The sequence below is a fragment of the Zophobas morio genome, unplaced genomic scaffold (genome assembly GCF_036711695.1).
Source record: "Zophobas morio isolate AGI-343-1 ecotype UQ-CSIRO unplaced genomic scaffold, CSIRO_AGI_Zmor_V1 ptg000021l, whole genome shotgun sequence".
In the NCBI taxonomy this organism is placed as follows: Eukaryota; Metazoa; Arthropoda; class Insecta; order Coleoptera; family Tenebrionidae; genus Zophobas; species Zophobas morio.
In genome coordinates, this window is record NW_026972126.1 from 6166999 (window position 1) to 6184361 (window position 17363).

General features: G+C 32.8%; 1 protein-coding gene across 4 annotated transcripts in view; it reads left to right on the forward strand.

Annotated features, from left to right (window-relative positions):
- Window positions 1–17363, forward strand: part of LOC135131631 (autism susceptibility gene 2 protein-like) — a 108748-nt gene that overhangs the window by 21652 nt on the left and 69733 nt on the right. For all 4 annotated transcript variants that reach the window (XM_064059458.1, XM_064059457.1, XM_064059459.1 and 1 more), the window contains exon 2: window positions 9619–9732. In XM_064059458.1, the coding sequence (XP_063915528.1) occupies window positions 9619–9732 (114 nt within the window). The remainder of the gene's footprint in view (window positions 1–9618; window positions 9733–17363) is intronic.

The window sequence follows — 17363 nt, forward strand, 5'->3', positions numbered from 1 at the left end:
AGTGCAATAATTGTATACATATTTAACCCGTCTGCAGCGATACTTCAACCTCTTAAAAATAAGAGGTTTCAAGAACTATTGGTGACATTTATCTTTACAATTCAATATCAGGCCTCCAGATTTGTTATCGTTCGAACAGGTTTTACCAGTAAGTAAACCTCTGCATTTTACCTGGTACTTGCGATCAAGTTCTCCACGATTGACACTGCAGATTAAAGTTGTGACAATCCAACAACAGCATTCGTATGCCATAAAGAAAACACTTAGTATCTGGTCTTGTGTACTTTTTTAACACTGAAGTAGGTCTACTTTCTGACAGTTATTACCATAAGGTTTTAAGTGCTCTTTTAACAACAAACTACTGAAATAACGGCCACTCGTTCGGTAAGTGAGAAGCCGACACTCCATCTTAATTAAATGCCATTTTAATAGTACCAAAATTTATAAATTAGGTTTCGTGTTTATTAATTTGTGATGCTCGTAACCGTCGACAGTGTCAAAATGTTTTCTACTCTAACAACTTACGGTGTTTATACAGAATGTTTCATCCAAGATGTTCCCATCATTTTTTTTTTATTTATTTACAAAGGTACGGTTTAATTACATGAAAAATGTTTTCAAAACCCCGCAGAGTTTGGGAATAAACAAAATCAGTTTTGTGTTCGAACGTTTCATCAGAACGGCTTTGCGGCTGTCAAGCATAAGGCTGCTTTTCTTTTTCAGCACTCATATATTATATCGTCGTTCTTTAGTAAACAATGTATGCTAACTAAATTTATGAGGACCTACGGCCTTTATGAATTAAAGCTAAAAATTTGAATATGAAAGCATTTTTTAAATCTTCGTGGTAAACCCTGCAAGAAACAATTTTATTATCAGCTATTTCAACATTTACAAAGTATTTTAAAAATTGTGAGCTGGATGAAACTGCTTGTGACATTAATCTTCAAATGATATGTTCCCTCGAGTAACGAATTTTTTCAAATCTGAGAGGGTTTTACCAGGGATTCTGAGCTCTCCATTTATATCATTCTCGCTTTTTTCTGGGCTATGTATATTTTGAGATAGTTTGCTAGAAAAAATGCGTCTACAAATCTTAAATTCAGATCTCAGAATTTAATTTAATTGTCTTGATGTTTTTAAATTTCTTTATATTTTTTTTTTGTCTTTGGTACCTTCATTTCAGGAAGCGACAATTTTGAAATCCATCTTTGGGAAGATTGTTGCTAATACCCTGATATTATTTTTGGATAATAGAAAATAGAGTTAGCAAAAGTCAGTAAGTAATTGTCAGATTCATGTACCAATTTGTTCAGAAAATCAGTACTTTTTAATGACTGACAACACCGCTCTCATATCAAATACATATAATGTATATTACTTATGTGTACGCTGTCAAGTCAAGGTAGCATGCGTAATAGTACAAACATGGCGTTTTGACCTTCACCGATACACAAAATTTATAATAAAAGAACGACTTGTCGTTCTATAAGTTCAATAAAAGCTAATAGTACAATAAGTTTTTTAACAGAATTGTTGAAACCGAACTTTTTCCTTCCTGAAACTTGTTTGTAATTGGTTTTCACCGTTGAAAATACAATACAGCCATTGTTACATCTGCCAGCAGTGTAGCTTCTTATCATCTATAATACATCGCAGTGTTCGACTATCGAAACAAGAATTGTGAGCGCTACTGTAAACATCAGGTATTGCTGGTGAGTAAGTTAATAAACAACACTTGATATAAAATAGCTAACATCTGGTCTAGACAACGAATTTGATATTTGACGTGGCGTATGTTGTCAGTAATTTATTACGGCAGTCAGGGGACAAAATTTTTTTTTTCAAATTTCAAGATATTGCTTGCTTTTACCACAGGTTAGCATAATTTGTAAAAACGATCTAGAATCGATTAGGTCCTTTTAATTATTTCTGGTAATTACAAGCTCTGTATTGGGTCGGCACGCTTAAAGTGACCTTAACACATATCACTATGCTTTGTGATTTAATTTTTTGAATAATTTCAAAAACAAGGTCAGCTTGGCTAATCTAAATGCGTTTGTTTTTAGCAGTGCCGTAAAATTGAAACACTAAGTTAGTATTGACCTATTTACAAAATATTAAACTTAAATGTAGCAAGTCATAATCAATTAAATTCATATCTTGTTTACAAAAAAATTGTACGTGATTGAAAAAAAAATAAATTCGAGTTGACCACAAAAACATTTCAGCACTCGAACGAAAAAGAAAAGCCAATTTGTTGTTACTGTAGGCAGACAGTTGTATACCCAATAGCCACTCGAATAATCAGAACTAAAATAAATTAATCATTTCATCACTCAATCAACTACACAAACAAATAAATTACGCCCGCTCACGACATGATATCGACGCGTTTCGCCAACTATATCGTCGTTTGGTAGAAAAGAACTTTTATTCTCGAAGAAACCGCGAACGTGCTTAGACATCTGTATTAAATTTTTTGGCGTTGCAGATGTTCATGATTGTTTGTGTATGAAAATTGAAGTATTAGAAACGAAAAAAATGGTAAGGAAAGCATTTGCCATTTTTTTAAGTTTCTATGGTTAAAACAGAGTCTTAAATCATATTGCGCCCGTCTGAATTCAGCTTAAGTCAAAATATTTTAAACAGATTAGAATAGAATATTTCGAACAAAATAAAACGCTAGTTTTCTTACGAAAGTTTGTGTTTAGATGATGATGTCCATAAAAAATTAATAAATACTGATTACAATAAACTTTACATTTACCTTAAAGTAGGGGTAGAAACAACTTGGCTGCACGTCATATGATAATTTTTCAAACGTTTCACCAAGTCTTATGATTCTGTCTAATTTGTTCTCTCCAAAATTTCGATGACGTCACTTCAACTTTTTCATAATAATCATAAAGTAACATATTCCTGTATTTGTGGCTTATGAATCCACCTCGAGTTTTTCCTCTAGGAATCCAGATTTTCGCAAAAAAATTCAAATTGAGTAATCGTGGTTTAAGATATCTTTGGTTCTTTGGATGTTCCTGAATTGTTAAGACAAAAGCAAGTGTCAAAGAAAAATATATAATTACTCGTTAGAATTCCGCCAAATTAGTGATATTTTCAAGTGAAATGAAATTTTAAATCTGGGGAAGATAAGTACATCCAGAAATCTGTGTTAAAAAATAGACTCAAAAGAAAAGTAAAATTAATACATTTTTTTACCAACTCTCATTGTGAGAATTTAACATTTAAATTTAAAAACTTAAAATAAACAAGTACAAATAAAGTGGCACGAAACGTTGGTCCCCACGTGGTCTTTCTGTTTTTTATTGAGTGGGCCCTACACTTCAATAATATTCCCTAAAATAATTTTCGACAGTATAAAATTAATACATTTTTAAACTTGAGGTTCCAATTTATAAGCCTGTCGTATATAGTTGCTAACCACCAACTGGTAAAACTGAAACTTGGCATACGAAACCAGAATTTGAAGAATATTAAAAGAATTCAAAGAATGCCGGAGCCATTTACAAACATACCTTTTTTTCAGATTGCAGTCTAGTTTATCTATAATTTATTTATATTAACAGGTGTCATGTATCTACTAGTATTAAACAAATACAAATACAGCAAAAATAAATGTTAAAATAGTCCGTATCAAACAAACACAAAGTACTTATTAAAATGTTAGGAATTAGCATCAAAACATTAAAACATAATTATTACTTGTGTGTAGGTGTACTATGTTGAGCTTGATAAATAAAAAACAAATATATTTCGTTTACTAAATGTTATCATTTTATCAACTATCTGAATTGTAAAAGTTATATCTTGGCCCACTTTCGACCCAGTTTTTTATCCCGCATCGTGATGGTGATGTCTGACGAAATTACAAAATGTCGTAAACCCAGCTTAGCTGATTTATTATTTCCCACGCTTGTCAGCCTGATAAACTACACTTAGGACCTACAGCGTAGATTTAAGTTTCCGAAAAAGTCTCTTTTTTTCCATAGAAAAAAGTGGGTAAGGTCCAGAACCCGTTATCCTAAAAATCACGATAAATTCTCTTGTTGAAATTTTATCTCCCGAGCGTTATAACCACACCCATCGTGTGAATTATTCGGCGTAAAAAACAAGAGCCCTTTAGCTCCGAACCATTTTGTAGTTATCCTATTACACACTCCGACTAAGGCGATAACATAATTAAATTGCCCGTTCCGCATTGAATGACTTTTTTTAGGATCCGCTTTTAGGAAACTTCGACGTGTTTTTTGCCATTTCCGGATACATGTCGTTGGTATGTTCTGTGGTAACCGACCCGGAGTGCCGTGCGTGTGTTACGTTACATATTTCGCGACGGTGGGCCGGTTTGATAGGCCGTGTACCTCGGTGGAAACTCGGCAGGAATCCGGCTCCGTCGTATAGAGAGTAGTCTGACTGACCTTGGTGGACGTGGTACCAGCACAAGCGGTACCTTTGCCGGGCTATTGACCGCGCTGAAAGCCAGCTGACTGTTCAGTTAGCAGACCGGCGCATCCACCATTTGTGTCGAAGTGCCGATGGAACGACAAAATGATAGTTCTGCCAAATTATTATTATATTCATTAATTAATTTCTTTTACCAGTGTGAAAAATGATGGTCTACTGGACGACTAGGCAAGTTCGAGGACGAGTAATAGTCGATTCCTGGAAGGCCACGGTTGGTGCTACTTCATACTTTTGGGCAACAAGATCCAAAATTGCTTCCAGTTTCATTTTCTTGGTGAATAAATGTTTAATTTCCATGTTTACTTCCTCACTTATTTCCTTATGTTGGGATATAATCACAAGAATGACTTTCTTCCGATCGAAAGAGAAGTACGTCCTACACGTGATGAATCCAAAATTTATTTGATAGGTTTCTGATTTGACAAAATCTTTTGCATCTTTACGGCTGCTGAAGGTTCTTTCGGAACTTCAAGATTTAGATCTTTCCTTTGCACGTTTTCTTGCTGTATGTGTGAACTTATCACTAAAGACCGGATTTAAATGCACACATATTTCTCAAAATATGCGCATATATGTGCGCAAAATTTTCCTGAAATATATACAATTTTTGCTAAATGTGCACAATCTTATGCACATATGTAATTTACCTCCGGCGACCCGGAAAGAAAAACACTATATACATATAATATGTCTATAATTACATTTATTACCTAAATATAACATATTTTTACATAAAGCATAAAAAACAATGCATAACTACCCTTTTATGCAGGTGGTGTTCATTTTTCTTTGGAGTTTCGGCAAGTGGTTTTGTTTCAAATAAATTTGCGACAGTTTTATTTCGTGGAGATTTTGACATTTCCTTTTACGAAGCGTTGTTTTCGACAATTGAAATAATCTTTTATCCATGACTTTACTAAAATTGTTTTCACGTTGGGCATTTTTCACAAATTGTACTATCATCGGTCTTTTTCAGGGTCTAGTTAGGAATGATTTAGAAATATTTTGTCAAATTATTCTTCCCATCTTTACTTGGTAGTACAATATGAAATACTATCTGCTCAATCGACATGTACCTAGTTAAACTTTTATGAGTTCAAGACAAACCATCCTTATAACCAAATTGGATTCAGAGGGATTTATTTAGAAAAATACCAGAGAAACCCAAAAAGATGTTCAAGTGTTGCTGACTATGACAATAGTAGACCTAACTTCGGGTTCTAGAGTTAGTTTCGATTTTTTTTCAACTCACAAAGTAAAACATACACAAACATGAATATGTACATATGCTCACACCGACAAAATATGCAATGGATCTTCAAAATGTACAAAACATGCAATACATTATTCAACGTCAATCAATTTAAAAAATGATAATTCAGATATATACTGAAGCATTTATTTGTTGTTGTGCATGATATCAAAAATACTGGATATGCAAATTGCATATAATCCACTCTCTAGTCATAACTTTCTGAATACTTAATTCGGCCATTTTCTATAATTTCCCATTCACATTTCAGAAGTTATGCAGGCGCGCAAATTTTTTGAAAGGCGAACTCTAACCTCACGCAACAATGAAAACTGCGCATGAGTGATACGAAAAACTCTCCTAAATAAGTTGTATCTGTTTGATTTAATGTGTTTTTACTTGAATTAATGCTCTTTTAAATAGCATTTATTTATTTTGTGGCCAAATTATTTGTTATTATTTTGCTGTAGAAAATTGCAGAAATTGCATTCTGTAAGCACCATATTATATTATAGTATAGTAGTTAATATTGAGCTGAACATTGTAATAAACAGCTGTTTTAAACACTACAGCACCGAACTTATTTCCCATGTTTTATGGCTTTATGGCTATTTAAGTTTTATTTAATCAACAATAACTAAGAAATGTATAGTTTAACAAAAACATAAAGATTATTTCCAGGAAAGCAAAAATATTCTCTATAAGGAATTCACGTTCGGTAGATGTAACTAGATTTGGTAACTTTTTTTTTTAAGCTGTGTAACTGCGGACATAATTGTTCTAGTGTATAATGTATTACTGGAATGTCAGAAAGTAGATATCAAAAATGTGATGGTTTTGTGGTAATCTGGTGAATCTATTTTTGAACCAAGGAGAAAATCGCATCCCTCTAAAAGCCCAAAGAGCAACCCGCATGTAAAATTTTGAATCTTTTCCCTTCACTAGTTTTTTTAGGAGGACAAGCTTTGATGTCCTCATCATGGATCCACAATTTCACCATGGATCCGTTCTGGTATATCCATGTCTCATCCAAGAAAATGAAAAGTAACTCTTCACCACAATCACGCAATTGGAGATAGGTACCGCCTTAGAAATTTGATTCTGGCAGCTATAACGTGTTTAAAATGTGAAAAACTTCGCCTTCGGAAACCTAAATTTATACGTGTATTACGTACAATTATTTTCAAAGCCGAGTGTTTTACCTCTTACAAAATAATAACGATTATATAAAACTTAAAAACCAATTGTAGAACGGAACCAACAAAGCATGTGGGTATATAAATCTGCGCAGTCGTCTTTCTGATTCTGATTATAATATTAACGGCACAAGCGCCGCTGTATCTGTATTATTTTAAAATTCGAAAAACACTCGACAACACTAGCGAACTTTACGGAGAATATTTCTGCCACCAGTTTAACTGTTTCCGTTTTACCCAATTTTTTGAAAACCACGAAATATTTCTTGTTTCTTTTCCTTTAAAATGAGCTTTCTCGTGATTACTTTTATGGAAATTGTTTCCATGCTGTATTTAAGGATTTTCTTGAAACGAAGCGTGTTGAAATTAGAAAAACTTCGTTTTTTTTCCACACAATTCAGATTTGACATTTGAATTAGAAAATTAGACAGTTGATGCCAATCTTAAATTTCTAGTAATCTTAAGATTGCAACTGAACCACAGAAAAGTTTCTGTCAGTTACTTCTACCGAACGTGAATGCTTATTACATTGTTGGCTTTTTTACGTTATCGTGTTGTCTTGTAAATATATTTTTTAAGAAATCTTTTAATCCGATAGAAACATTATTCCTGTGAAGATTTTTGTATTGCCAACAAGTACGGAAAGTCTTCAAGTGCTATCGTAAGGACGAAATTGGACACGGCGCTTTCCCTTACTTTGTCATATTTTATTGGCTGTAAGGAGCCTTAATGGTCCAAGTTTTGAGCAGATTCCGATGTTCAGAACATATTTCAATAAAATCATAGCACACTTTACACCACTAACACATAAACAATTCAAATGAGAAATTATTAAAGCAAACACGCTTTTACATACCAGCAAATTTGGTAGAGGTATTAGGTAATTCGAGACTTAATACCGGCCTGTACAAACTTACTTGCTCATAAATGTCTTTATCATAATAACTTTATGCTATTATCCTAATCACTCATTGTTAGGGTAGTTATTGGTCTCGACATGAGATCCTGTCGTAAAATCGGTAAACTTGCACTACTACATTAACATTTAATGTTGAAAAGTGAACACTCGTTTAAATTGAAAACTTGTGCAATAAATTATTTTGTGTACTCACCGTTGAAAAACGTGTTTGCGGTAGCTTTTGTAATTCTCTTATTAGTTTTTGTAGGATAGTAATTATCCAATCTGTTTTTTTATTATCGTTATATTTTTACGTATTGCTTTTTTATCAGTTTGAACGTAATTAAATCTAAATTTCATTAAAAGATAGAGCGATAGAGATATAGCCCAGTATACATCGGCCAAGAGCACACGAATCGCTGGACTGTCTTGTACTTTTGAGTTGATGGGACAGATATTTGTTTAAACTGTTTTCGATGTTCGACCAATGTAGATCGCAATGTTATACAAATAAACATAGGTTATAACGATTATCTGCCAATAGTGAAATGCAGCGACGTGTTAAAAACGAAGGCAACACGTTACTGTATTAGACGTGTAAATGTAGGAAAATATGTGCATATCGAGTTTAGCTGAGCGAGTGAAGCTCACGTCTATAGGGTAAATTATGCATTAAGTTCAAATAGTATAATATTTATTACGTTTTGTAAATTTAAGTGGGCATTGATCCGCTAACTCTGACTATACACCTAAATTGTTAGTGATTCTTATCATATCGTAATGAAATCATGCGTTTCTGTACTAAGACTGTAACAAATTTGGTAAATTATTCTAATTATTGTAAACTTCTGACAATAGATAATATTCTGCATCATTAACATTGCCCATTATGACTCAGTTGTTATCAAGACATGGAAATTTAACTTCAGTGTAATGGGAGTATCAACTGTTTTGGTCATTTTAACTTGCGTTCGTCGTTATCTTTGATTTCTTACTTTTCGAGCGTGAGTCGCTATTGTAATACGGTCTGTTTCATGTATATCTAATTTTATTTTCTTGGCTTCTTTAAAATGCAAGAATGAAGATTTTCCGTGTCTACATGTTTGTCGTTTATCTGTGCGTTGGAAATTTATGAGTCTGTAAATCAATACTTCTACACATACTTTAAAAATATCCTTTAGATGGTAGAACATTAACCAACATTTATCACTCTAAAAAATTGGTGGCGTCATTTGAATTATTGTTAAATAAATCTCTTTTGACGTGCTACACTAAAATCGCTCTTATTTATAAAAAAAATAAGATCCGTCAGATCGGCTCTGCTATAACGTGAATATGAAGTTAGTAAGTAGTATTTAAATTAATGAATAATAATCAATGTCTATAATTTGAACAACGTGCCAGTGCTCGATATAATCATGTTTTTATATTTTTAGTAGAAAAAAGTTTTATTTATAATCATGTTTTTGTCGGCATAAATTAAAGAGGCGGTTTACATTAAAAGAAAATACAAACTTGATTTTTGTTAGTAGTAGAGAAACAACAATTTTGAATGCCACTATCACATAAAACGTCGATTTTTTCTGTTAAACAATAAAACATTTATCTCAGATATGCAGTGTTTTATTTATGCTTTCAACAGTTGACCTTAACTTTTGACACGCAGTTTATTATTATTATGGATGGCTAACATACAAATGCATTTAAGCTTAATGTAATAACTATTCATCATAAAATTATTTTTAAGTTCCATTTGTCTAAGAAATAACATTTTCGTTTTTTTACAGTTTGTACTGAAGATAAGCAGCAAGGAAAACATAAAACGTTTGGCGGACATCGAAAGGCCAAGACTCGAGACCAAAACGCACATAACACATCACATCTCGGCACACAACAACCACGTAAGTATTTCCTGTTCCGCTTCTCGTCGATAATCCCTTCAACTTTCCGCACGCTCCTCAAAAGCAAACGACTAAAGAAAATCCACGGACAAGTAGAATCCACTCTTGTTCACTTACTCAGCGTCGCTCTAAGTTTCCGACAGATGTCAGTGTAGCGCAATCCGTAACAAATCTCCTCTCGACGACGATGTTCTTTCTGCAAAACGGCAGAAGAGAGAGTAGGAAGAGAATACTGTACATCATGAATAAAATCGTGGAGCCAATAAAAATGTTGCTAGGAGGTTCCTGTCGCTGAAATAGTAAAAAGGAGTGTGAATAAAATATCGCGAAGGCCCGAGGCTGTCGCTGTCAGAGCCAATTAATGACGAGAGTCACGTATTACGAATAATACAGTTTTAATCATCGAAAGGAAAAGCGAGAAAGAGAAAGGAACAACTCCTTAATTCACTTTTCTCGTTGTAGGAAATGAATTAATAATAAAACGGAGGCATTAACTTAATTAACAGGAACAAAACAGACAAGAGGGACCGGTTTTATTCGGTCCTTTTTTTGCCGCAAGCTTTCTATTATCAATATTAGGAGTTTTTGTAGTGTTTTTCAAACGACGCCAATCATTTTAATTGGTTAATTAGTTCAAGCTACTGATTTTTTTCCTTTTCATTCTTCTGCGACTTTTTGCCCTTTAAATAGAAAAGTCTTCATTAGCGCGCCATTTGATAGCCGTAATAATCCTCCAACTGTTATTACAGCCAAGATTGCGTAAGTAATTTGAGTCTTTTCGTTGTTAACGACGAAATAATAGTCTCAAATTGCCGGGACAAGTTTGGATTCGGTTGTTTTTTAACCAAACAAATGACGGCGACAGCGTCTACAGTATGCTCTCGTATTTCCGACTTAGAATGCAGTTCTGTTTATTTGTGGGTCGATCTTGTCCCGAGGACTTTTTTCGACTGGTGGAGAAATTGCAGGTTGGGAACGTGCGCCACGGAGCTGTCAGCATTGAGTTTTTATGGAAGCGCCCGCCAAGGTGCCAATTTGCCTTGCCATTTGCTACGATGTCATCTTTTTGCCTCGCTGCTGAATAGTAACACCGTTACTGTGTGGAAATTGTCATTTTATTGTAGGCAGCTTATAAAAACATTTTTTTTCTGTCAGGGTAAAGTTGTAACTTCGTGTACGCGGACGTCACTAGCGCTCTTTGGGTTAGTACGTCTATAATTTTTGTTAATAGTGTGTCGTGCAAAGAGCGATTAATTTTTAACAAAAATGGTGTTATTATACTACTCGGTTTCTAAATTAGTATTGTTTGAAGAGTTAATTATAGCCTTCTATGACAGGTATACTATTATTATAGTATATTTAGTTTTTGTAGATACAAAAAATGTACATGCACCGTAGACCTATTCGACGAAATGATGTTTGTTTTAGCGATGAACATTGATAAATTACCTCCACTTAATGTCAGCATATGATTTGCTCCCACATTTGTATAATCTAATAAATAAGAATAGATTCAAATAGTGAATGGTGTTTCACTACAGTCTTGAAATGATAATTACAGTGTGATTCACGAGTAATAATGAGTCCGACAGAATTGGAAACGCAACCCAGAATACATTTGCAAAGAATTCGTAAGTAGATGTATTTATTTATTTCATAAATATTTCATTAAGAGATTTAGTGATAGAGTTCCACGCTGTTAATTGGAATTTGGTAACTATTTCATTGACTATTCCCCATAGCAAACAAATCGAAAGGAGCAATATTTGGACCTCTATCCACCTGATGGGGAGACCACATCGGAGTAACCCCGCACCCTTCCATGATAATGCTGTTAGTGTTATACACTTTGACATATTTCTAAATTAACGTTTTCGCACACTTACGGTAAATTAGGTTGAATACAATTTGAACATGAATTTCCGTTTAAATGTTTTTTGAAAAACTAGGCACTAATAATTTGTGGAGTAGGCTATTTGAAAATGTCCTAAAATAAATGATTGCAATAATGACAGTTCTGCGTGTTAACTGCACAATTATTTGAAAATTTTGCTATTTAGGAGTAAAGACCAAATTGTAAAAAATGTGATTAAAATTCTGGCGTTCTTTACAAAAGTTGTAAAAGGTTAATCTTTCAGAATTTAGACGATCTGTGGGTTTCAATTCGTAGGTTAATGTTAGATGGTAGGGATAAAATTTGTTTCTTTTCAGTATTCGATGCACAGAAGATTGACTAATCCTACTTGTCCACTAATTTCAAAATTGTTATTTTATTTACCGCCCTTGTACTTGTTCTTTCTCAGTTTTTTTTTAAGAAATGGCCACTTCTCATCAAACAAGTTACCAGTCTTTTGAATGTTGGTCTTCTCTCCAGAAAACGGTCTACAATCTACATGAAGCCCAGGAGCCAAGAAAGCATTTTTTCTCGATTCGCCATGAATTAAAATTATAATATAAATAAGTTTTTTTGCCATATTTGTGTAATTTCGCATTGTCCGTGGTATTGTTTTAAATCGTCTCTACGTATTTGTTTTCGCTCTGTTAACCATTCAGTTTTCAATACATGTAAAAGTTTTTTTTGGAGAAGAATTTGGCGGTTTGTCTAATTTAACCGAATGGTAAGGCGCATTATCCATTTTTATGACACGTCTTTTTTTTATATATTTTTTAATGCGGCAATTATTTGTTCTTCTATCCAATTTTTAAATGTGTATATTCCCCATTCATGGTGGTAGTCACGATGTTCGTTTTTGAATCCAGAAGGAAAATACAACCCGAAAGAAATCCATATTTAACTTTCACTCGTTTTGGATCCGCTTTTAGATCATTTTCATGGATCCACATTCTAACTTGTGTTCCATTTTTGATAAATCCATGTTTCGTCTAGGTAAATGCATATCTTTATTGTTATTCATTGGATACTAATTTTTGGGCCTGTACATGAGATTGATCTCACAAAATGTTTCTGTTATTACACTTTTGACAATTGTAGTCATGGATTTAATGACTGGATAAACTCGAGCTCTTTGATCGCGGAAGAACCTGATCAATGAAACTAAAATCTTCATTTTTCGCTGGTAGTCATAAATTTTACGTGCATGTTATTAACAAGTATTTAAAACAGTAATAATTTGTTTATATTATTTATTCATTATAATAATCCCATTTATTTATCAGAAACTTCGGCAATATCGGCAAAGTTGTGTTAGGCTCATCTGACAACGTTATAATTTATAAATTAACCTAATGAGATTGTTACAAATTTTTTCCGGAGCCCGCTACGAGTGGTAGATGTAAGAATAGTTTTGTTGCTGTTATGGGGGTAGTGTATGCACGGGACTGGGGTCCAAGCTATAGGATGGGTTTATCTCTATGTATTTAATCAATATTTAGGGTTAGAGAAATATGTTTTTCGCACGGAATATACCAGTAAATCGGCCAGAGCATAGCCTGTCAATATAAAATTACATGTTATGTCAACTGTTTTTGTTCAGTGAGTATTTCTACATTATGAAGATAATAATGAACAAACATTTATTCAATAACGAGTATAAAAGTGGTTGTCTACGCTCATGTGCTTGATTAATGTTTTTCACCCACCTTCATTAAAGAATATGAAGGATTGTTTACGTGGAATGGGAAAAATGCTATGAATATCCTAGCTGCTAATCTGTATATTGCATATTTGGAAAGATCATTCCCAATTGGCTTACAAAAAAAAAATTGTAATTCTAATAATATTCCATTAAAAACAATAATTTGTTATTATAGGTACCAACCTTCTTTTATTCATATGTCATTTTGACATTTCATAATTTTGGCACATTTGACTTTGAAACGAGTGCTAAGCTAAGAATTACGCAATTCGAAGAAGACAGGGAGACCAATCTGACGGCCTTATGACAGTGCGGTTAATGTTTTTGATAAATTGAAAAATAAATCTACGAAACCTTTAAAATGCATTTTTGGTTGAATTGTCGGAATGAATGGTTAGATTAATTTTTATTGGTGAATCACCCTGTAGAGCATTTCAAAACATGTATTAATTAGTTTAACACACACTGGTGTTGATATCTGGAAATTAACACCAAAAATATGCAAATGTGATTGCTCTAAATGTATAAAATGTCATTTTCATAAAAAGCTGTCTTTACTATAAACCTGTTCTTGAATTTATAATTTGAGAGAATATTTGCACATGTTGCCCAAACTTGCTCGTATATAAGGTATAAAGTGTTGTCCTGTCAAGAAAGTACCTACTTACAGTATTGTTCGTACAGAATGACGGTTTCACGCCTAGAAATTTTTATTTTTGTCTTTTTATCTTTACATTAAAACTTGCTACCCTAAGCCGGGATTATTTCTATGTTCGTAATATCATAAACTTATATTATTTTGACAAGTTAACTCGAAAAACCGTATTAAAGTAAAATACTGAAAATATACAGGATATTAATAAATGATTTACGTCTAGTGAGCAATGAAATTAATTTATTAATGTGTCGCTTCATTTGATTTTTGCTAAATTAATTAATTAGTTGTGAACCTTTGAATCACATTTTAACCTTTATTTCTTTAAATCACAGGTAATACTGAAAAATGTGGGTTCTAGAAGAATTTAAATTTTTTATCGAACCGTATTTTCGGTCTGGCCAAGAGAATGGCAACACCCAACTTCTGTCGCCAAAAAACTGTACATTATAAAACGACAAATTTTTGAATGCAACACCCTATACATATGTATATGTATACAAGTTTTGAAGTACAGCTGTATTAAAATACTACATATTCATTACAGATTATCATTCCGATGAAATGATTCAATTGAAAATCATCAACGAAGTCTTTTTGTATACAGTAACTACAGTTTGATTATAAAAAAGTAAAAAAGCCGATTTCATTGAAATTATGAAAAAGATCTTTGCCTAAACTCAATAAGAGATCAAAATTCCCCACTCTACAAATACACTAGATACTTATTACTTATAATTATTCATATTGGACCCGTGTGTTCTAACAATAGGAATTGTAGATTCGTTATTCACTCGTTAATTAGAAACCTTTATTGCAATCCTTGAACCTTTTATTTGAATAAATCCATACTTATAATTAGATAATAAATGTAAATTTAGTGAATAAATGTTTAATGAGTTATTCCTAGCGAAGTGAGGCACTCAATTGTTTTGCTTTACAACGAATTTTAGAACTTAATAAGATGTCATCAACACAAGGTGTCCTAAAGTTGGCGCTGGACGATCAAGCTTTTCTTATGACTTATGGCGAACGAGAAAAATCCAGTGCCAACTAAAGGACAATTTTTGTTGGTTGCACGGTAGAACATCACGTCCTATAAAATAGCACCAATTTATTTCCAAGAGCTTGTAGTTTTTACGCACCGCGTGTCAAGAATCTTTCCTTTCTCATAATGTGGATATTAAACAAATTGGTTTAAAGTTATTTGGGCAGAAGTTTTCTCTCCTGTGAAACGTAAACAATTCCGCATACATGTGAGATCATATTTTTCAGTAACAATTTATGTGATTTTGTTAGGGATAAACACATTAATTTTAATGTGTATACTTTAACCTTGTCATAATAATGTAACATTGTTTTAAGAATTTTAGGGAAATTAAATGGGCCACTTCTCAAATAATAGGAAAAAAGTGCCATATCTAAGAAAATTAAGTAATCGGCCGTACATTTACATTGACGTCATTCTCTATAACAATCAGATGAAGTTATCAACTTGCTGGTGGGAGTGGTAAAACAAATTTTAGTCAGTCTTCCATAATCTAAGTGTCTTGCCAAAATTTCAGGTAAATACTTTGGTTTCATCCCACATATTTATTTTTTATGATAACCTATACATATATGTAAGGTTAATTGTGGGTGGGTCATCATTAAACTAGAGAAAGGAAGCATATAGCATATCATGGTATGGCATCCAAAAAAAATTGGGGTGAGACAAAAGTTTGAGTAACGTCATCAGTTATTTGAAAGGGAAAGATACATACATTTTGGTTAGTGTTTTACCGTGTACACAGTAAATTAAAATTAAATTATATACAAGGTTTTAAAGTAATCAGTTCCACAAATGTGGCAAGAATGCTTTACGTCACGTATAACATACAAAATTTTATCTACAACTGTAGAACTTCGTTGCTAATTTATCTCACCTATTTGAAATGGGCAAGTTAAAAAGAAAAATCGTAATTTTTGCAACATTGTTTAATATCAGTTTCATAAATGTCTTCTTTATGTGCATGTGAAAGGATACGTTGTAATATCATTAATACATAGCCCCCAAAAACCAAGAATGAAATGATTTTTATCAGACGTTAACTGAGCTGTATTATAATCAACGTCTGTGTAACACCTCTGAAAAAGTAGAATTTTTATTTCTTGACAAAAATGTTTAAAAAAGTGTATTACTGTATGTTTCCAAGAGCGTTCAAGCAATGAATCAAAATATATTAAACGTGTGCTTTTCGTACTTTTCTATTGTATTTTCAGTCGGAACCTTTTCATTTGTTAATATCAAAATCGATGTCGCATTATGGACACATTAATTCCGAACAAAAAAGAAATCTTGATCAATTAATGCGAATTTCATAGTCTCAGAAGTAATGTACGCTAATGGTCGTTTGCATCGCTCATAATAAAGTTTCAGGAACAGTCAGTTGTTATGGGAATAACTGTAAAACAGCAGTTTGTACAGCACCCAACTGTCAATTTATTTTAATTGTAAGAGTATGGAAACGGCCATACCACTTTCAAAACACGTTCTATTATGGAAGCTTGTAGTAGTTGACCATAGTAAGAAAATTGTTTTGCGGTGTTGAAATTCCTACAGATCTTGGACTTTTTAACAAGATACAAGAATCGATAAAAAAGTTATTAATTAACATTTTCAGTGCCCATGACAAATTGGTAGTAGTTATTAAACCATTTTGAATAAAAAGCAGAATTGGGCGGCATAGAAAGTAATCATGGAGATGTGATAATAAAATTTTTCGCGTGTGTTAAATTATAATGTAATTTTTGACATTATGAAAATGTGTTTTTTCCATTAGCATTTTAGTGTTGTCATTTACCTATTAATTTTCTTTTATATGGACACATCTGCGGTGCGAGTTGATATCCGTTGCTGTTTTATCATCAACATCCTCGTTTTAATGGTTTCACAAAAAAGGAAATCGTCGTTTAATGACGGTATTAATTGACTTGTCTATACCATGTTCATGACATATTATTTTCTCGTGTCATGTCAACATTAAATAATACAGATACCATTAGTGTTATTAGGGAAATTAAAATAATAAGAGGGCGTGCCCCAGACCTCTGTAATTTGCTCTTTGTATTATGCATCTCTCCAGTTTGTGTATGTTTATATATCATGTTTGTTCAGAACAGTAATTGAGTAATTAGCCTTAATTATCTCACTACTTGTACTTTTATATAATAAGTATTTTTGATTAGCTGTAATTTTATTCATGTTATTAATTAAATAGTTTAAACGCAGTGACACGAATAATGTTGTGTAATTATTGCTACATATTTGTTTTTCAGTGTTATGCATTTAACACACATTTGTAGTTTTTGTGCAGGGTGAGAAACACAGAACTGAGAAA